This window comes from Haemaphysalis longicornis, unplaced genomic scaffold (assembly GCF_048455015.1).
Source record: "Haemaphysalis longicornis isolate Haplotype H1 unplaced genomic scaffold, Haemaphysalis longicornis Haplotype H1 scaffold_4, whole genome shotgun sequence".
NCBI classification, from domain to species: Eukaryota; Metazoa; Arthropoda; class Arachnida; order Ixodida; family Ixodidae; genus Haemaphysalis; species Haemaphysalis longicornis.
The window spans coordinates 32,375,469-32,397,307 of record NW_027526361.1 but is presented as its reverse complement, the minus strand read 5'-3'; the positions used below and the strand labels follow the sequence as shown (position 1 = coordinate 32,397,307).

The window sequence follows — 21,839 nt, the reverse complement described above, 5'->3', positions numbered from 1 at the left end:
GATTGGATTGGATTAAAGTGGATTGTGTTGGATTGTGTTGCGTCATAGCCGCGGCACGTTGCGTCATAGCCGCGGCAGACGAGCTGGGGCCGGCGCATGTGCAGTACTCTCTCTTCCGCTGTTTCCTCTCCTTCGGGCGCGCTGCGCATATAACCGGTGTGCCGTTCTCCGGCGAAGCAACATCCGCGCTTGGCTCAAACACCTAGGGTCCTCGCCGCTTTACAAGTACGCCAACGTCGTCGACTGGGACCGGCTTACGGAGTCCCTTCAACGTATATAAGCGGCTGAGCGCCCGTTCGGAATTCAGTCAAGGGCGTCTTTGCTTGGCTTTCGCTTGACGGGATGCTTTGCTTGCCTCGAGTAGATGCGACGCATTTACTCGAGTTCCCCCCGTGGGAAGATGCGGGCGGCTTTTTGCTGTCCGTCGTCCACCTGCAATGGCCGGTTGCCTCCTGCCCGCTGCTACCAGGCCCTGCTTGTGAGCGGGTGCCGAGCACACCGTTGTTTACGAGGACAATGGTGCGTCTTCCTCGTCGACGTTCCTGCATGCGCGACACCGTCATCGTAGCCCCGCGACACATCGACTTGCATCGTCATCAGAACTCTCGACGCCCTGCGGACACCGCCTGATGTGCCCTGAACATTTGGCGGGGACATTTCTGTGTGTTTTCTTTTGGTTTTGGTGCGCCGCAGGGTTATGTATTTGTCAGTAAACTTTGAGTTGCAATTGCCTGCCGTGTGCGTGTGTTGGTTCAAGAATATATGCTTCTTTGTGCCATTGCCAAGCGCCCTGGTCTTGTTATTGGGACTGTGGCAATTCCCAGTCGCCACTGAATACCTGAGAAGAACCTGCGGGGGTCTTCCCTCACAGAAGTATATAGTGTTGGTCAGGCGAGGCATCTTCTCCGACCCTCGAAGCGCAGTACGGAGTCTCACTGCGGTGCGCACCGAGATGCCCAGCCAAGGGAAAGCGGAATTCGGGCGATAGAGATTGAATCGGATTCACGCATGAAACGCTGCCGTCCTGCTTGCGGGTGGGGGCAGATTGACTGCAGAGTGCCACCTCACCCTCCTGTCAAATAAAAACGCAAAGAAATGAACCTTGATCACCAAACCCAAGCGCCTTCGTTTTCACTGGCGCTTCGGCTCATAGGTCCCCATTAGAGCAAGTCTGCACTCAGCAAAAAGAAAAAAAAACACATGCATGCTGTAAAAACTGATGTTATTTGGCGTGCGCCTGCGTATGCTGACAAATAGTCCAGAACAAGTTGTAGACCTCTTGTAATTCATAAGCACCACCTACGTTTTTAGCGGGAGCACTCTAAGCGGTATATGGCTGTCACGTGGTTGCTGTGAATAGGATGGCTCTAGGCTACAGAGGAGGAAGGGGGCAGTCGCGTGAAATCATCTGTTTGCAATATAGTAGGGGTAAAATTTCTCAGGAGAAATGTGCCTCCGCTTACCGTGACTGTGGAATGGAAAAGCAACGCAACTCGGCACACTCATAATGCCAGCTGCATGTACTCTATGTGTTTAGGCGTTTGCTGCATTCAACCGGATATATGGGGAGGCGCAAAAAAGTGGCCTGTGAAAGAGCCTCACTGCAGAAGAAAATGTTTTTTAACGCGAGAGCGTTTTATGCCCGGGTACAAAAAGATCTCACTGATGTCATATTGTCACGAAGCCAAGGACGACGCAGTTGTTTGGAAAAGAAACAAGTTTATTGGAGCGAACTTGTGCTCCCCTAACAACTGAAAAGAATACAGAGGCGGCGAAGCAGCGGTCAACAAAGTGACGTACGTGCGTCGGCGAGCGTCGCAGAATCGAATGCCCCGGCGTCCGCACTGCAGGCTTTTTATCTTTCGGCGCGCGTGGTTCTCGAAACGTCGATTCACATCGAGAACATAGTAGATCCAAGAAGATTATTCTGGGCTGTTCACGTTAGATCGAAATGCTCTCCCTATCACGACAGATAACACATGCGGCACAGAAAGAAAGAATGGAACACGCGCTTTCCTTGGCGCAGAGATAACACAGACCGGCGCAGCCGGGCGGTAAAAGCAAAACACAAATAAACAAACCCAATGTATGGTTCGCGGCATTACCCCCCCTCTAAGAGTGCATCGACCCGATGCTAACATAAGCGACAGTCCGAAAATAAAAATAAAATTCGTTATCGTCCGTAGAAAGGTTTTAAGCGAACCACGTGGACGACTTCGGGCCGCGTGCGTCGTCGTGATGTTCCGGAATCACCATCGGGGATCACCTCGTAGGTAAGTTGGCCGACACGTCGTAGAATCTGGTAGGGTCCGAAATACCGTCGCAGGAGCTTCTCACTGAGTCCGCGTCGTCGGATGGGAGTCCAAACCCACACACGATCCCCTGGTTGGTACTCGGCGTCTCGGCGTCGGAGGTTGTAGCGGCCCGCATCCACCAGCTGCTGGTCCGTTATACGAACTCGAGCGAGCTGGCGGGCCTCCTCCGCACGTTGAAGATATCCGTGGACGTCGGCGTTGAGGTCGTCGTCTTCTACGTGCGGAAGCATGGCGTCGAGCATCGTAGTCGGCCTTCTACCGTAGACAAGCTCGAACGGCGTCAGCTGCGTCGTCTCCTGGATAGCCGTGTTGTACGCAAACGTGACATACGGGAGCACTTCGTCCCAAGTCTTATGTTCAACGTCAACGTACATTGACAGCATCAACGTACATTGCGAGAGGTACGGGGATCGATACCCCGCACCTCCACCAGATGTCACGAAGCCAAGGACGACGCAGTTGTTTGGAAAAGAAACAAGTTTATTGGAGCGAACTTGTGCTCCCCTAACAACTGAAAAGAATACAGAGGCGGCGAAGCAGCGGTCAACAAAGTGACGTACGTGCGTCGGCGAGCGTCGCAGAATCGAATGCCCCGGCGTCCGCACTGCAGGCTTTTTATCTTTCGGCGCGCGTGGTTCTCGAAACGTCGATTCACATCGAGAACATAGTAGATCCAAGAAGATTATTCTGGGCTGTTCACGTTAGATCGAAATGCTCTCCCTATCACGACAGATAACACATGCGGCACAGAAAGAAAGAATGGAACACGCGCTTTCCTTGGCGCAGAGATAACACAGACCGGCGCAGCCGGGCGGTAAAAGCAAAACACAAATAAACAAACCCAATGTATGGTTCGCGGCAATATGCGTCACGGAAGTGAAAATGACGTGGTGGCGCCAGGATTCGAGCCCACGATCTCTCTAGCCTCTCGCCACAACGGGAGGTGCGTGGCGCTCTGCCTACTGAGCTATGAACAGAGACGGAAACATCTCTACAAACGCGCCTTATGTCCATCGCTATGACTCATTCAAATGGTGCTGCCATCTAGGAGAAGCGAAGCGAAGTAGCGCATCATGACGCTAATGAGCGCCGACGGTTGGCGCCTCGATGCCAGCGCCTTCGTGTACGGGGGACGCGCGTGAATTGAGGCACCCTCTGCTGTCGCGTTATTCCCATGTGAGTGAGTGAGTGAAAAGACTTTATTCGATCATCCGGCGGACGACTATCCTAGCCCCACGGGGGGAGGGTAATCGCGATGCGGCCACACATCATCTCGGCGTGGTGTCCTTTACTCGGCGAGCAGCCCTCACTACTCCCGCCTTCTGGCACCTGCGCCTGCCCCTGTGCTGGGGTGGTAGCGAGCGCCTGGCGCTTTCGCTCGGGCGCTGCTTTTCGAGGGCAGCCGAAATCCACTGGACGGCCCGTGCCTGTTGTTCCCGTTGGTCGCTTCCCGCAGCGGCCGCAAGCCACGGCGGGATCGTCGTCACTGTCCGTGCCTCCCTCGGATTTTGTTCACAGTCCCACAAAATGTGGGCCGCAGTAGCCCTTTCCGATTCACACACGCGACACAAGTCACTCACATATACGCTAGAGCACACGTGTTTCATGAGCACCGGCGTGGGTAGCGACCCAGTCTGCAATTGCCGGAACGTCACCGCCTCGCTTCGGGTCAGGCCCGGGTGAGGCGGGGGCATAGTCCTGCGCCCTAGTCTATACCAGTTCAACACTTCACTATACTTCGTCATCCTGTCTTTGGCTTCGCACCACCACTCCTTCGTCGAGTCGGCCGGTTGGGCGGCGCGGTATGTGAGACCTCGCGCCGCCTCGTTGGCCGTCTCGTTGTGGTTTGCGTTGCCTCGGGCTGACACGTCCCTTCCCATGTGGGCCGGGAACCACTTTATAGTCACCGCTCTGTTCGTTGGGTTCACCGCGCGCAGCACCCGCTCTGCTGCCACACATACACTGCCTCTGGCGTAGTTCCGCCCCGCGGTCCTGGAATCGCTCAGCACGGTCGTGCATCCGGGGTGGGCGAGGGCCAGGGCGATGGCTACCTCCTCGGCCTGCTGCGCCGACCGTGTCCACACGCTCGCCGCCGCCTTCGTCTCGCCGGTGACCGCACTGACCACCGCCGCGGCGAAAGCTCCCCTCCTGTCCTGATATTCCGCCGCGTTCACATATACGGCACCGCTGTCTCTGGCGTGGAGGTCGATCAAGGCCCTGGCCCTTGCCGCCCTCTGCTCCCTGTTGTACTGAGGATTTACGTTCCTGGGTATCGATGACCGTTATGTGTTTCAAGCCGCTGTTTCCGGCCTGTCATTTTTGATTTTGTTGACCCAGAATAAACCGGTCATTTTTTTGTTCCTTGCGTGTCGGTGTCACTTCGTCTGGCGGGACGGGCTCGCGAAACCTTCGCAAATGAAGGAGGTTCCTTTAACATTCAATTGCTGCTGTGCAGGCACCTTTTACTTTGGTGTTTTACCGATTTTTGTGAAAGAGAGATCAACCACAATTTTGTTAAGTAGCCGGATTTTGTTAAGTAAACCTGACTGCTTAATCACGACTTATTTGCGTAAGTCGTGATTAAGTAGTCGGGGAGGTCAGTTAATAGGTAGTGACTGCCCGTGAATACGGGCCAAAGAGTTAAGTTTGTTTCCGTACCGCCACTATTCTAGAGGGTAAAGAAGGTCGAGGAGCAAACAGAATGCCGGTATGCAGCGCAACAAACAACACGGCACGGTATTACCGCGTTCATCGGCGCGGGCACACCAAAATTAGTAGAAATAGTAAAATGAATCTCATATTTGCAGCGCGCCTCCTTTCTTACACTATCACTACCTTCCAGATACTTTAGGCTCATAGGAATGCACGCTCAATCCACAACCAAGTGCAGAGTAATCATTGAGGAGAAAATCGCGTGTTACCATGACAACGAATGACAAAACCATTCTTCTCTTAACTGCGCGCAAATTGCTCTGCGACTTTTTACCGAAAACTGAAACCTCTTCGCTGTCGTCGTTTGGGCTTCGCTCCTTGTTTTGAATTTCGGTATAACAGAATTAGCGGCGACGACAGATGTGACAATGCCACATATGACTTTTTTTTTTGTCCTCACTGAACAATTCATAACCTTAAAATTTCATAGGGAGGACAACTTTAAAAGAAGGCACATCCTAGCCTTGTGTGCTGGACCGTTTTGTTTTTCATGAAAGCTTTTCTTTTTTTAATTACTTACTGTGAGCTTTAGTCCAGGGTTGGCTTTATTTCTGAACACGTCAAGCGGGCCGTGCATTTCTATAATCACACCAAACGTCAATTTCGTTAGATAATTTGATTTGATTGTAAGGTTTTACGCGCCGACGCTTCACAGGTGATGAGGCGCGCCGTAGTGGTGGGCTCCGGATTAATTTTGACTACCTGGGCATCTTTAACGTGCGCCGAAATCTCGTACACACGGGCGTTTTTGCTATTCGCCTCCATCAGAAAAGCGGCCGCCGCAGCCGGTAATGGAATCCGTGTCCTCGTGCTAAACAGCACAGCGCCTTATCCACTGAGCCACCGCGGTGGGTAATTTCGTTGAAACCAGACAAACCAATTTATTGTTTCCGCTTTTTGTCACTTTTATTGGCTCGCATATAGAGCTTCGCAGCAAGTGCAGAAGTGGGCAACAAGGTAGTCCCTTTTGTTACGGGAAGCTCAGTAGCGAGGTTTCCACCCGTCGATGGTCCGTCCTGGATCCGAAACGTCTGTGTCCTTCATGTTTGGAAACATCTGGCTCACGTTGCCGACTGCACTCACAAGTGCAGGCATGAGCAACTTGGCGAAGTGCTGCGACCCGACAGTGGAAAAATTAATTCAGTCTGCGAAGAAACTGGTCAAGTTCCGCAAAACAAATCACAAATCGCGCTCCGCATTTCGGTCTTGCATGTGTAGCAGTGCACCATAAGCAGTGAGCACGAGCGAAAAAAACGTACAGATAAGTACAGAATCTTCAACGCTCCCGAGCAATTAGTTTAGTTTTTTTGCCAACTTTCTCTAACAATGGTCACTCCACGCTCCCATTCAAGACGATAAAACGCAGCGTCAGAAGGCACAACATGGAAATGTCTATCTGACGTTGGTGGATGAATGTCCAAGCCTTTTCCGTGTATGCACACTTCAAAAACTTCACATTGATGGTTAGCTGAAAGTCCAAACAGGATAACAAGCTTTTCAAAGTGCGGTACCGTTCCTTCCATCGAATGCTATTTCCTCGCCAACCCACTTTTTTAGGTAAAAGAAGTCAGAACTTCGTAAGGTCTGGCAATAATGGGCTCATTCCACCTGCGATAGTGGGTAATTCGCGTTATTTCCCCATTATTTAATTCCTGGGATCACATATAGAAGGCTTCTTTCTTTTCCTTTTCTTTTTTCTATCAAATGGTAGCCGGGCGTGAGCGTCGACGCCGAGCAGGCATGTCATGCGCCGTCAGCTACGTCTTTAAAGGGAAAAATGAAGGTCCAGTACGTGCTTAAGATAAATTGCAGAAATCCAAATAAGTTAACCTTCTTCAGGTACCTCTCTCTTCACTGTACCGCGATGTTCTTATTCTTACAAGTCCTTTGAATTAATTCAGTTCGTTTGAGGAGCACTAACGAGCCGAGTTAGAAAATTGGAGATGACTTAAGCTTACTTGTTGTGACAGTACTATCGAAACTGTTAACGGCTGAAAAAAAAAAACGAAAATATGCATGACACATGCAATTCCCCTTTTTCAATGGGCAATCATTAAATGCGAGCATATATTCCCATTGGCTGCGGCGCATTGCATAGCACGTGCCCCAGGAATGAAACACACGGACAAGGAGGACACGCCGCTAGGGAACGCCTGGGCAAGCCCAGAGCCACGTGGAAAATCTGAAAGTGCGGTGGCGGCGGTTGCAGCAGGAGCTGTTCCGCTGCCTCCCATCTTACCCATGGAGTATGACCCGCTCTGCCGGCGCTGCGGAACACCATGTAGCCTCTTTCACATGGTATGGGCCTGCCAGGAGAACCCCGACTTAGCTTCAATTATCGAGCCGTCGGTTGAGAGGAGGGGAGTAGAACTGTCCATTTGAGATCGCGAGAAACAGCTTCGGCTTATCGTATATGCGGAGGTGGCAGCGAAGACTCCGCCCACATTATGCTTTTGCGTTCATTACAGTTTGTTCCCTCCCTTCCTTTCTCTCTCCCTCTTCCTCCACTCCGGCCAATTCTGCTCCTCTCGCCCCACGGCGCAGCAGTCACCAGCGAGAGGGAGAGCGCTCGGCGCTTCGCTGAAAACCCTGCGGCTTTCCTTCAGCTCAGTAGAGCCTAAATGCTTTCGCGTGCACAACTCGTAAAAGTTTTTACGTCTCCTGGAGTTTTTTTTTTGTTGCAAATTCGTATGTAACTACCGATATGTGTGCATAATTAACTGATATATGCGTGCTTCTTTTGCATTTACGCTGACTAAAAACTCGTTTATTCGCAGTGATCCCAGTAGAACACAATGCCACTCACCGGCTCTTTCATAAGACCGCTGAAAGAATGGACAGTTGTGATCCCACGCTCTCTACCGACACGGAGGCAGAGCTCGGCGTACTTTCTGGTTGCTTCAAGCCGTTGTGTGTGCCTTCCTGGAAAAAGAGAAGAAAAAAATGGTGGAGGGGGCTGCCTTAGAACAATCCCGGCATGCAATAGAGGGACTACATCGGAAATACGCCGCAAACAAACTATCAGTATATTTATTTGTCGTTTTAGATTGAGTCCATTGGCACTACCCAGCAAAACGCAGCATACATCGTCCGTGACGGGTAATTCGAGATGTACAGAAAAGTTAGCCGTCCACTCTGGAGACACCTGGAAACTCGATGTGGGCACAGAAATTAATAAAATTACCCGTAAAGAGTCTGAATATTTTAAGAAAACCGAATGTTGTCCCCGGCGTTCGTGTTATCAATGATCATTATCGGCAGACGTGACCGTAGAGGCGTCGACCCATAAAATGAGCTGGTGCTACTTTTAAGTGCAATTCACTTCTTAAGCGACCCTGAACCTGCGCCCACCGGCGATGTCCGCGCACGTGGAGATGGGCACGCGCTGCCTGGCCGCTGACATGGCACATACCCACGTGGGGGATTGGCCAAGAATAGGGCGTGAGAAGGGCTAATGCACCTGCTTAAAGGAGTACTGACACGAAATTTCAAAGCTGAGATCCGCTCTAGCAATCAAGTACAACGACAACACAAATAGGTGTCTGTGAATAAATGCATCTTTCTTTCTTTGTAGGTGCGTGCGTGCGTGCGTGCGTGCGTGCGTGCGTGCGTGCGTGCGTGCGTGCGTGCGTGCGTGCGTGCGTGCGTGCGTGCGTGCGTGCGTGCGTGCGTGCGTGCGTGCGTGCGTGCGTGCGTGCGTGCGTGCGTGCGTGCGTGCGTGCGTGCGTGCGTGCGTGCGTGCGTGCGTGCGTGCGTGCGTGCGTGCGTGCGTGCGTGCGTGCGTGCGTGCGTGCGTGCGTGCGTGCGTGCGTGCGTGCGTGCGTGCGTGCGTGCGTGCGTGCGTGCGTGCGTGCGTGCGTGCGTGTGTGTGTGTGTGTGTGTGTGTGTGTGTGTGTGTGTGTGTGTGTGTGTGTGTGTGTGTGTGTGTGTGTGTGTGTGTGTGTGTGTGTGTGTGTGTGTGTGTGTGTGTGTGTGTGTGTGTGTGTGTGTGTGTGTGTGTGTGTGTGTGTGTGTGTGTGTGTGTGTGTGTGTGTGTGTGTGTGTGTGTGTGTGTGTGTGTGTGTGTGTGTGTGTGTGTGTGTGTGTGTGTGTGTGTGTGTGTGTGTGTGTGTGTGTGTGTGTGTGTGTGTGTGTGTGTGTGTGTGTGTGTGTGTGTGTGTGTGTGTGTGTGTGTGTGTGTGTGTGTGTGTGTGTGTGTGTGTTACCGAACCGCGCAAATTCAACTCGTGCATTCGCACTTTCACATTCTTCCCCTCGGGGAAATGCGGGGAATTTTGAGTTCTTTAGCCCCAAGAACTGTGTCAGCAATACCGTGATCACCGTCAAATCAGCTCGACTGAGTCCGTGCAGTGGCTTCATTGAGCTTTGCGATGCTTGGTCACCTTTAGTCACACTCCTTAGCTTTGGTCGTCGTGTCTACGAATTCACGCTGCTCTCACCCACCTTTCCTTCTAGTGCGGGCTTTCCATGCTTCTTCGTCAAGACATGGTGGCGTGACGAGCACTACCCTGCTGTCAGGAACTCCGCAAGAGAAACAAAATAGCTTAGTGCAAGTGAGGAACTGGAGTGCGAGATCCCAAAAGATTTGTGGAGCTATCTGCTCGAGGTCGCCGGTTCGGACCCCTCCACAAAGCCCGTATACATCTTTGGAGGAGAGATACGAAAACGCACGCGTGAACGAGCTTTCACTGCACACTAAGAATGCCCAGCTACACCTGTGTATAGCTTCGGCGCTAAAAGCGCGAGTTTGTACCCGGAGAAAAAACTTTCTTTTGCTCGGTACCTTGTGCATGTACGCATAGGGGCGGATTTGCGGGTCCATCTTGGAAGAAGGAAAGTGAAGCGTGGTGGGCGCTTTCCTGAGGGATGATGGTGATGCTGTCTGCGTTTCCGGTTTTAGAGAGCCGACATTATTTAGAACGCCATTTTGGATGACGATGTGTCACCTGTCGTGGTGCCAGCAAACTTGCTTAAAACGCGCCTAGATCGGCCAATTTCTGCTCACGTTTACACTGATGTATAATTCATTTCAAGGTATGTAAAGGTACGGGCTAAGGAGACGTTAAATAACACCATGGTAGCAGCGCAAGGACGAGTACGAAAATGCGGGAGAAACATACGGCGCTGTCCTCGCACTATTTCTCCGTTATTTGAAATTTACCAACTTGCCCAAGTTTACGCTTTGCTAAGATGTGTTTGTGTCACAGTGCTAATGGGCTTGTTCGCATGCATTGCTCCGCAATCGATGAAATTTGTCGCAAGCTAACCGACTAGCTGCGCAATCTTGTACACAAGAGCGGTTTGCATGGCATGGGGAGTTTATGTCAATGAGCCTCGCTTCGCGAATTTCGTAAACGAACCAGAAAGGCACCAACATTTCCCACTTAGCACAAATTTGGATCATTTGTCCACTGTCCTGTCGCGTTCAAATTTTATGCATCGTTGAGCCAGCAATAAAAATCTCACCGCGCTCTTTCAGTACCGAAATATTGAAGGAGCTATGACTGGGGAAAGTAACGGGTACCTTGACGTAGTCGAGCACCTCTCCCAAGTTGGCCCCGTACTCGGTGAGCGGCACGTGGGTCCTGCCGCCGTCATTTGGCTCTGCGGCGTCGTTGGTGCCCAAAAGGACCACGAAGGAGGCCGCGGCACTCACGTTCTCGGGGCCGAAGACGCGCCGCAGCACGTGCTTGGCCACGCGCGTGTTGTAGCCAGAAAAGCCCCGCAGCACTACGTCGCATTTTCTGCGCGCGTCACCGGGAGACGAGGTGCACAAGGTCAACGGAAGACAAGAACAACTCGGGTAGGGTACCGGGGCACTGCTTATGTACTAGTGCCCGCGGGTCTGCCTCACCGCCATCCTCCTCAATGAACAGTCATTCTGGCCGGTCAAAGTGAGTCAATGACGAGAACCGCAACATGATTTTACTTGTTTGCGCTGTGACATTACTCAATTCAATTTTAATTCAATTTGATTAATTCAACATTTAAACGATGTTTGGAGCACAGGAAAAAAGGCTATGACAGGGCCTGCGCCCCAATGCATGGCACACAGCACGGTCAAAAGAACAACACTGCAAAAGCAAGCATAACAGCATGGTCCATCTCGAGTCTATACAATTCTAGTTTACATACATACAGTGCGTAAAAACAGGTCAAGGTACAATTGTATTGTACAAATGAGAAGTATAAAGAAGATGCAATCGAAACAAACAACAAAAATTAAAAGCAAGTAAACATAAAAAAACGTACAAAGAAAAGAATGAACGAGGCAAAAGTAGAATAAACCGTCAAGCTTATACGAACATTTCGCACAGGTCCTTAAAAGATATTGGTAATATATCTCTGTTGCGATGTCGAGCCAGTTCATTTAATATTGCCGTAAGTGGAAATATGTCCATTTGGTTTCTGTAATTCATGCAGCATTTTGGAATTATTCATTCTTCGGTGTGGCGAGTGGGGTACTGCGGGATAAATTTTTCGACATGAGGTAATGCAGCCAAAGCCTTGTGGTTTTTGCTTACCGCCAGCTTGTAATAACTACAGAGTCGGAATTACACATGTGATCAAAGCGAATTAGGTTGGGCTTTTAAACATGTTACTTGTGTGACTTAGATAAGGAGCTCTGCATAGCATCCGTACAATTACGTTTATTAAGTATAAGTAACCGTTCAGTGTAATGCAAATTAATGCAAACGGATTTGTGCCGGGATTGAGGCTTGCACGCTACATTGTGGTGCTCTTCGGTTTTACGTGCCGGCCTCAGTACAAATCAAGGAGCGGATAGCCTGCGGGTGGTCAGGGACTCTCCTTGACCAGAAATACATATATGAGAAACGAATACCGGATTTCGCATCACAAGGTACACACTGGGTCCAGAACTTACAATCTTGCTCGCACATCACTCAACTCATGTTCCGAATTCTTCATCGCAAATGAATTATAAACACAGTTTGCCTGCAACCTTCTTTTCGAACCACAGATACCATCTCACAACGTCTTCTGTTGCCTAAAATTCGTAACAACTATGAAAAAAAACACACACTAGAATTCACAGGAGCACCTTGGTGGAATAGTTTGAATGCCGAAACACAGAACGTTACTTCTTTTTTATTGTTTAATAAACGTGTCAAGCAACACCTCATGTCTGAAAATTCCATGTGATGACGTGATTTTTGTTCTTTGTTATCATTTTTTTTCTTACTGCGTTGCTGCAATTGCCAGTACCCTTTGACAACATTGCTGGTTCCCTGTGTACATTGTATGTGTGTCTTTTTTCGTTTAAATAAATAGACTTCAAACTAAACTTCAAACTCCTCGTACCTCCTCGATTGCGCGTGCTTAAAAACGTTTCCGACAGGAGGAACAAAGCATAAAATGAGCGCGTATCCATCCTGTGCTTATAGTGCACCAGTGCAGCCATAATTCTCACGCAATCAAATAGTATAAGCAGACTTAAGTACCCCGACGATTTTTTTTCGCTATTAGATCCACCTGGGCGCTTTAAGACCTCGTATTTTCTTTACACTAAAGTGGCTGGAAAGCCAGAATATGGTCTTAAAGATAGGTGCACCGTATCTTTGAAAGGCGTTTGCCACGATAGAGCCCTAGCAACCTTGAACCGAGTGCCCGAGCTGCAGATATCAAATGAAAAAAAAAAGTACTACAAGTTACCAGTGGTAACGAGTCACTCTCCGGTTTGCTCAGGGCGTGCGTGCTCATGCACGCCTCTATAAGTCAACAGTGCAGTCAATATAGTCATTTGCTTGATGGTTAAGAAAAGATTAAGATTGTATAATGACCACAGGTTAAGAAAAAAAAACTGCTCATCGCTTCAACAACTAACTTTTCAGTATAGTGACAGAAAAGGGTTTTGGTAATCCGTTGTTACGGTGGCTTCACTCATTCTTAGTTCTTTTTTTTTTTTGCTAAATGTCCCTCTTTTATAAAAGACGTGCACGTGCATCTAGCTCGTGCCAATAACGTACGAGGACATTCTCACCTGAGTCAAAGAATCGCCAAACAGGTCAATGCGGGGGTACTGGAGGTGCTGCGTACTCGCGAAAGTCGTACGATTCTCTCGAAGGGCCGAGGCGCCGAAAATAAGACCAGAGAAAACAACAATGCCGAAAGTCGAACTCGTGCTGTATGCCGGGTGTCGCGAGGAAGGCATCATGGGCGTCACCTCTTCTATTCGTATCTGAAACTAGGGCCTCACGTTGGCCTTTAATTTAAAGGCCAGTGAACAATGGACGAAGTAATCAGCACAAAATGGCGCGGCGTTGTCAAATAGCGCGATTAAGACGCCGGAAAAAATTCCTAAAGTAAAACTTTTGTTTCGTGTCATGTGCCGCAGGCAGGCAATTTGTAGCTCTCTTATTCCGTTCCGAAACTATAGCTCACGCTGGACAACACTCTTCAACCAACAATGGGTGCTGTACACAGTGCGCTACGGCTGGGCGTTATCAGATAATGTAATAAAAGCACGTGCACTCGTTATTTATCTCCCTACGCGGAGCCGTGTAGTCTTTTGTGCGCAAACACAAGAATGACTCTTACGTCGTTGAGGTCACCCAGACGCCGGGGCACGTGATGACCATGAAGTAACGAGGTGGCACATGGTCTTGCCCCCTCATCTGGATCTCCACGTGGCCATCTCCAGCGTCTCCTGCACGGATCTGTCCCCTACACGGATCTGCTGACACTGTAAAACGGCGAGAGTACGATGCTATACCTTCTGTTCCTTCATTGCGAGAGACATAAACGCATCACTCCTCCCCACACCTTTAAGAACTATGGTCTCTCTACCTTACAGTATGCACAACCCTAGCATTGGAGAAGGCAGGCACTCATGCACACTGCGAGGAACCACCATGGGTTCGAGCCACTCCGTGGTTCGAGCTAACTGAGCACGCTCCCGATACTGAAGCACCGTCGCGCCAACTCAACACCGCCTCTATTGGGAGTTTGGGAATCATTCAAACGGGCCAATGAGGCGAGGTTAGCTCCACTACCAGGGCGGAGCACATGCTGCGCGACAGTGTTTTATTTCTGCAACGGTCGCTGCAGCCTTCACCTCAGGCAGGATTTTCAGAAGACGGCTCGGCTCGACATAGTGGCCCCGAGACGAGCCGGCGTTTCGGGGAGATAGGGGGAAAGCGCCGCGCAACGGCACAAACCTGGCGATCGCGCAATGGCTCGGGCGCCAGGATCCCCACAGGACATGCCCTCTGTCGATCCCAAGAAATATTTATCATCGAAGTACTTGCCAACACTACCACTACTTCTGACATAAGCCACAAGTGGCAGACCCTCGCTGACTGGGTGAAAGGCATTGGTACTTCTACCCCACGCACTGCTCCACTTTTGATCTCCATTGGACCGACCGCAGTATTTTTCACCATGGTGATAATAAAGCTCTGCACAAGACCTTATTCGACCAATCTTGATAGAGGATTGGCGCGCGTGATTTAGTGGGGACTTAAACCCTTACTCTATCCCCCTTCTCTCTCCCGTGGCCACCGGTTCATGTTTCCAAATGAAAAAAAAAAGCAATTCCTGTCCGCAAATTTCCTAGAAGGGGAACGTGGGGTAACCAGACAGTTTAGCGAATGTCGTTTTGTCGAAGAGACCCCTTTATCGAACAGTTAAGTCCGTACGGTCTGAATCGAGGTTTTGTTGCTTTCAAAGTCATCTTAATTCATTTAGGCTTAATATTCCATTCTATCAACCTACTATAGAATTAGGATGTTTCCCTTTTGTTTTTGCTACTATTTTGTTATCATGATAACGGTGCCTTTTTTCGCACGTTTGTTTCATTGGCAATTTTCGATTTTGTTCTTGCGACTAATCGTGCCTCTTTGTGAATATTGGTTTCATTAGTATTCTTTTTCTGTTCATTCATGTTCTGATTTTGAAACTAGTATTTTTTTTCTTTTTATTACTAACGGCGCTACCATAGTATCAACCCTGACCATGCAGTTTTCTCCAGCTCCCTTCCTAGGAATTCGCGGGAGCCCTTTTATTAAATTCGCTACATCATACCTGACTTATGGTCCGTAAATTGACAGCTCATGCCTACCTCAACATTGTTGATCCACCCGTGATTAGTAGCCCAGACCTTTCTCTGGTTCTTGTAGTAGCGTGATTTGTACGCGATTCGCGCCGCGACGGCGCGACCACGGGGTCGCATTGCTTGCATCCTAACACGCCCTTCAGCAGCAATATCATTCTAAGTATTTTCAACAGGTTATAGTGCACGAATGTACACCCCGCGTCAAAATAAGCCGGGGCACGCGAGCGCGTGGCAAAACGCATCGCCGCGACATCTCACGTTGCACATCTGGTGTCGAGACACCGATGTGCGCGTGCGCGTCCAACCACGCTCGCTAGCCTGTCTTTTCATTCGCTTCAAACGGCAACGCTTGTCACATTCAGCGCTTGGCGCCAGGGGCCAATTTCTTTGGGCAACCCCTCTTGCTTTGGGCAACCCCTCTTGCTTGTTCTTCACAGAGTGAAGGGGCACTGAATTTTTTGTTAATTTTTTGTTAATTTTTTGTCAAACCCAGGACCACGCCGAACTCTTCTCCCGTTTCCCCTTCTTTAATTGTTCCAGAACGTGTGCAAGGTGCAGTCTCATCACACCTTCATAAAATAGATTATTTCTCGCTTGAGTTCGTATTCTGTTTGTGTGCTCATTCTTAAATAACAACCAATTGCATGTTTTACTAAAAAAAATATTAAAACTCGTTCCACCGATTGTGATTGATATCTACTGAAACAGCGGCGAGCCGCAGTTACGACCGTTTTCTCCAATACATGGCAATCTCTCTCCGTAGATTGCGTTATAATGACAACAAACTAATTCTCCAACGCTTACAACTTCACTACCTAATTACGACAAGTAAACGAAAGTCGGCGTAGCGGTATAATCGTCCTATCAGCATAGTTTCATAGAACTTGTTTTTGGATACATTTATTAACACATGAGTTAAAGCCGTTTTCTTTCATCGTACTCCCTCCGTAGATTTCCATGCTTCGCTGCGCTACAGGCAGTGCCGGAAGGCCAGCTTACAAAGACCAAGCTTCCGCCGATCTTCATAAAGTTGGCTTTACCTGTAAACCCAGACGCATTGCTGGGAACTCCGGAGGGAGCGTAAAACGATACAAGGACATGCTGTAGTCAAGCCCAGCCCAAGAACAGCGTCGCTGTTAGAAATACCGAAGTGGGAGAGCATATGTGGGACACAATTTTGTCACCGCGAGACGGGCAAGATTAGTTATCTGTCATAGCAGGGCAGGGCGAGCAACGCATCTTCACTCTCACCCTCGGCCGCTGAAGCGTGTACGAGCAAGACATATTGAGCAAAGAAAGTGACCCCTGGCACCAAGCTCTGAATGTGATCAGCGTTGCCGTTTGAAGCGTATGAAAAGACAGGCTAGCGAGCGTGGTTGGACGCGCACGTGCACATCGATGTCTCGACACCAGAAGTGCCACGTCAGATGTTGCGGCAATGCATTTTGCCACGCGCTCGCGTGCCCCTGCTTATTTTGACGCCGGGTGTACGTGTGGCACCCGCGCTGCGCTATTGTGTATCACATCTAGAACCACTTTCATTTACCCTCCAGCGTCCAACAAACGTGTTGAAAATAGCAGGATCTTTTTTCATTCGAAAGTTTGCCCTGTGGAATAATAACTAAAGCATCCGCAGGTACACGAACAGGTTAGTTTCGTAAGTTCAGGCGTTCTCGGTGGAACGGCCCATGCACCCAGCGTTGTAGGTCAGGAGGGAGGCCAGGGTGGAGACCGGTTGCGCTAAGTGCGCGGGTGAACGTGATGCAGTCCCGGGCAGGTATAAATCTTACATATAACCCTTAGGAACGAAAATCAGAGTTGAGGAAACAAGAATGACGCAAAAAATGTGGTATATGATTTCCGCTTTGTACCTGCAGCATTCCAGCCTTTCAACACGTCTCTAGATGGGCAGTTATGATTCAGGGTAACAAAAACGACCGCACAGTGAACGGAGATAGCCGAAATGAAACCTGTGATTTTTGAAAGTACAGTGTCCGGGCTGAAATCACGGGATATTGCCGCGAACCATCCTTTGTGAATATCCTTTGTCCATGCTTTGTCAGCGCTTGTGGCGCAGGTTTATCTTACCCCGTGCTCAATGCGGAGCATCCCTTTGTTCTATCTGGAGAAGCCGTGCCTGATAGGAAAACAGTGTATCCCCTCGCCCAGGCTGTTTTTACTGCGAAGCAGTATATGTCTTCCTTCAGTTGCAGCAATGAACGCCTTTCAATAGCAACTTAAAAAAAAAAGTCACAAAAACAAAGCAGAAACGGAAGGCGTATCTGGTGCGACTAGCAAATCACGCAGTGCCTCTCCGTGCTGGCGAAAGCTATAGCTTTCGCAGTGGTTCCAGACGCGAAGGAAAAAGTGAAAGTGCTTATCGAAAGTGTTGCAGGGTCCCTTTAAGCTTTACATTCGGTTTTACCAAACACGGCAAACTTGGTTGCCGTTTATCTACGCCGAAGATAACGAAATTGGCAGGGATGATCTGCTAAAGTTGGGGTTCCGTCTGCTTCGTCTTAACAAGTTGCGCTGCCACGATAACCTTCAAATCGCAATGAACCGTACTTGCGGCATATTCGTATAATATTTTAGTGAAGCAAGCAAACGTGCGTCCTCGTCCTTTGGTAATTGCTTTTTTGTTATTTTTCTGCGCTTGCAGCGTCACTACGGAGCACCTTTTTGCACTGCTGTTGAGTGTTGAGCTGGGTTCACGTTTCTTAATTTTCATTATATTGCTAGCTGTTTTGTCGAACAGACATGGTTTCAGTAAAATTGCAATTAAGCGCATACAGAATGCTGATTCTAAACAAAAGGGAGGCCAAAGAATCAATGAAATAGTGCGAGAAAATACAAAGCTCCGCAACAAAGAGAATTTTGCAGTTTTGTTTATGTGAATGCAATACAAGACGGATTTGCTTTTCATGCAGCTGATTTTATTGAACTACAACAGTCAATGAAAGACGATTACGGTAGAAAAATAAATATATCACGGATATGTATATGACTTAACAAAATACAGTGGCATGCTTTGTAATATTATCCCACTTTGTACCTTAGTAAAGACAATAAATGACAAAATATAAGGCTTAAATCCAGGGGACAGGTATGTCCATATTAAGCGTATCGTGCTGTACCGGCGTTTCGTAGCCGTGCTGTTCCGCCGACTGAAGAGCACGACCGCCTCGATCGCCTCACGGCGGCTTCTCGGCGCAGCTCAGGCGTATTCGGCGCGAAATGCAGTAAGGAGCTATTTGGAGCCGGGCGACGTCCACGCTAAGCCCGGCTGTGTATGTTTAGATGTGCAGCATTGGAGCGGCCACAGGCACTAGACGTTGGCATATTCATTGTTTTCAGCTTTGCGTGAACGAGCATATCCTTAAAACCAGTCATGGGCACGTTACCCGATAAAAGTAAATGTGTTACAGTTATAGTTATCTGAGCCTAAAAAGCAACTCTGTTACAGCCACAGTTACACAAGGAACTTGTAGCAGTTGCAGTTACTGTGAAAAAGTAACGTCGTCACTTTTTCGCCTTTACATAACACTAAACAATACATCGCAAACCGAATGATACAGTTTATTTAATAGAAACGAATGGAGGTAGGCGGGTAGTCAATAATTGCGCATGGTAAATTCCAAGACGAGCAGAACCGAAAGGTAGGCGAACAGTGGGCCCAACACCTGCAATTGTTGCGCACACCTCATTTCATTGCATTAACTTTTTCGTTCATGCCCCCTTGGTGTCGGGGAATTTATTGGCAAATTTATTGACTCTCGTTTCTCAATGTTGACATCCCAGAAGTTACCTCTTTTCGGAGGTCGAATTTCCAGTAGTTTTTTTTCGGGTTCCCGCTCCACTCAAGACGAATGAAAAGTTATAAGAAATCCTGACCTCCAACCTCGGATTTATGCAGAGAAAGTAATCATCTTAGCGACCTCGTGTCCTAAACTGCGAGGGTAGCCGTGTTGTGGAAAGAGAGAGGAATTTTATTGAAATGAAATAAACACAGAAAGGTCGGCCTGACGGTAGTATATCTGGCCAGCTATTCTGTGTGTGGAAAGATGAAATGTAGAGAGGATATGAGAAAGAAGAAAGCCTGAAAAAGTGCGAAGCGGGAACTGTACGTCGGCATTTAATGAGTGGTGCTGTTGGATAACTTTTTATAAAAAACGAAAGTAACTAGCAGTATCTCCTGTTAAAGTTACTCTGCAAAAAAGTGAGTGTTACAGTTACAAGTTCGTCTAACATAAAAGTAACTATAGTTACAGGTAACTAAAAAGTAACTAGTTATCAGTAACGCGTTACTAGTAACTAGTTGATTGATTCTGGGGTTTAACGCGCCGACGCAACGCAGGCGATGAGGCGCGCCGTAGCGGAGGGCTCCGGATTAATTTTGACCACCTGGGGATCTTTATCGTGCGCCGAAATCTCGTACACACGGGCGTTTGTGCTTTTCGCCTCCATCAGAAAAGCGGCCGCCGCTGCCGGGAATCGAACCCGCGACCTCGTGCTCAGCAGCGCAACGCCTTAGCCACTGAGCCACCGCGGCGGGTACTAGTAACTAGTTAACGCACAAGACTGCTTAAAACTGCATGTTCCGCATCTGAAGGCGACATCAGGCGGTTCTTCAGGCGACTTAAACCGCACGCCAACTTGGCGTTAAAAATTTCGGGGAGGAGGGAGTCACAGGCCCCGGTGCATCCCCCCCCCCCCCCTTCCGGGTGCAACCCCTGTTACACGGAGGGAATGCGTGGTTACAAAGCATTATTTGAAAAGGATTTACCGAGTAGTTATAGAATAATGAATGACTTTTCACACAAAGCTTCTAAACACTGCACATTCAAAAGCCGCAGCGTCCGAAATTTCGGCAACAGCACGTGGGTCTTAACCCCAGCTCAACAGAATCGACAGCTGGGCTAGTTAGTATCCGTCCATCCTAAACAGCACTTAACAAAACAACGACAAGAAGAAGGGACACAAGACGGCGCCGTCTTGTGTCCCTTCTTCTCGTCGTTGTTTTGTTAAGCGCTGTTTAGGATTGACCCCAGCTAACAGACCCACCGAGTTTGAATGCATCGTTAAAACCTTTTGTATGACAAAATGGAACGCCTACTTTGCCTCGGTGGCTGATCACCTATCCTAAAGAATTGAAATGTTGTGATGTATAAAATAAGCCCGAACGTGATGTTCGCAGAGATGTTCGAATAGGGATTGAGTCAAGGTTATCTTTATTGCGGTGGAGGCCGACTCTCGATAACTGAAAAGCATGAGGCCACATGAACAATTTTGAGCTCAAGGACAGCTCAAGGACACAGCCCCAGCAGCACAGCTCGTAGCCGATGTCGGTGAGCGGCAGCAACGGCAGTCGCCGACTTCGCTGCGCAGGCTGGCCGGAACCTTCCTACGCGCGTAGGAAGGTTCCGGCCAGCCTGCGCGAAACAAGCACGCCGAAACCGAAACAAGCACGCCGATAAATTGGCCGACTTATTCGTCGACTTATTCGCACGAATAAGTCGACGAATAAGTCGGCCAACTTATCGGCGTACTTGTTTCGGTTTCGGCCAAACCATAGAGTCAATACAAGCCAAACAACTTATTTCCTAGGAAGCGCTTAAGCAGTAGCTGAAAACTTATTCCGCGACCTATTGCGTTCGGGAAAACCCTACAGATGCAGCATTTTTGGACTTTGATCAAACCAAATGTTTATGAAGAAGTAGGTTCAATGAAGTAGGTGAGAAAATTGAGTTCCTACAAATCCATCTTAACATATGGTAAGCGTTATCTAAGACATAATCTATGTGAATTTTTCCTGACAGGTTAGACAAACCATGAGAATCAAATAGAGTTGACGCAGCTTCAAAAAGAAACATTCTTTAGTAAGTAACAGAGAAACATTGCCGTTCTTGTTTTATTTGGAAGGAATTGTGCTCCAAGACAAAAGGTTGCGGTCCAAACCCCGCGGCTAGCCAGGTAGACTGTGCACGTCATGTTTCTTTGATGCTTGTTAGACATTTGCGCTTTTCATGTAGTTTATTGCGAAGAGATATTACTTTATTAGCGATCGTACAGACACCCTAACGACGTGGCGCAGCGCATGCCGTCAGGATTGTTTCTGCTGGCAAAAAAAAAAAAAAAAAAACGTGCACTTATCTTTCTTGCTGCCTCGACGTTCTTAAGGACAGCCAGTCAAAGCCAAGGAATCGGGGTCTAGGGAAGACTTTCAGGGGACGAAGCCCATAACACCAGTCCCTGCTCGACAAATAAAGATTTATTCTCTCTCTCCCTGACTCGCTCTCGCCCAGCAGTTGAGCCGCTCTGCGCCTGCCCAGGCGTTGCCAAGCACTGAGACGCTAACTACCTAGCATCACCAGCATCACATGCTAGCACGCTAGCTTCCCTAGCTTTTAGTTAGTGACACAAAGACATGGATTTGTCTCAGTCTTGTTGAAATTATAATTAAATCTCTGAGAATATAGATAAAGGCGTGTAGGTTGGTCGGACATGTAATAGGGAAAAGTGACAACCGGTGTACCATTAAGGTAACGGGGTGGCTACCGACAGATGGGGGTAGTAGCAAGGGAAGACTACTCTACCTCTATGTAGCTACGGAGGGAGCTATATTGAGGAACTTAGGCAAGGCCATTCAACTCGATGGAGAAACGAAGAAGAAAATCTGGTGGCAAAGAGTAGATTCGGACATCGCGAGATGGGAGCACTTTGAAGTCAATAGGAGA

At 48.8% G+C, this 21,839-nt stretch overlaps 1 protein-coding gene across 1 annotated transcript in view; it reads right to left on the bottom strand.

Annotated features, from left to right (window-relative positions):
- Positions 1-10,289: 10,289 nt before the first annotated feature.
- The window catches only part of LOC144179707 (isoamyl acetate-hydrolyzing esterase 1 homolog), a 52,894-nt gene continuing 41,344 nt past the window's right edge, over positions 10,290-21,839 (bottom strand). The window contains exons 2-4 of the mRNA XM_077708152.1: positions 13,587-13,731; positions 10,552-10,771; positions 10,290-10,301 (exon numbers count right to left, since the gene is read on the bottom strand). Coding sequence (XP_077564278.1) covers positions 10,290-10,301; positions 10,552-10,771; positions 13,587-13,663 — 309 coding nt within the window. The 5' untranslated portion in view covers positions 13,664-13,731. The remainder of the gene's footprint in view (positions 10,302-10,551; positions 10,772-13,586; positions 13,732-21,839) is intronic.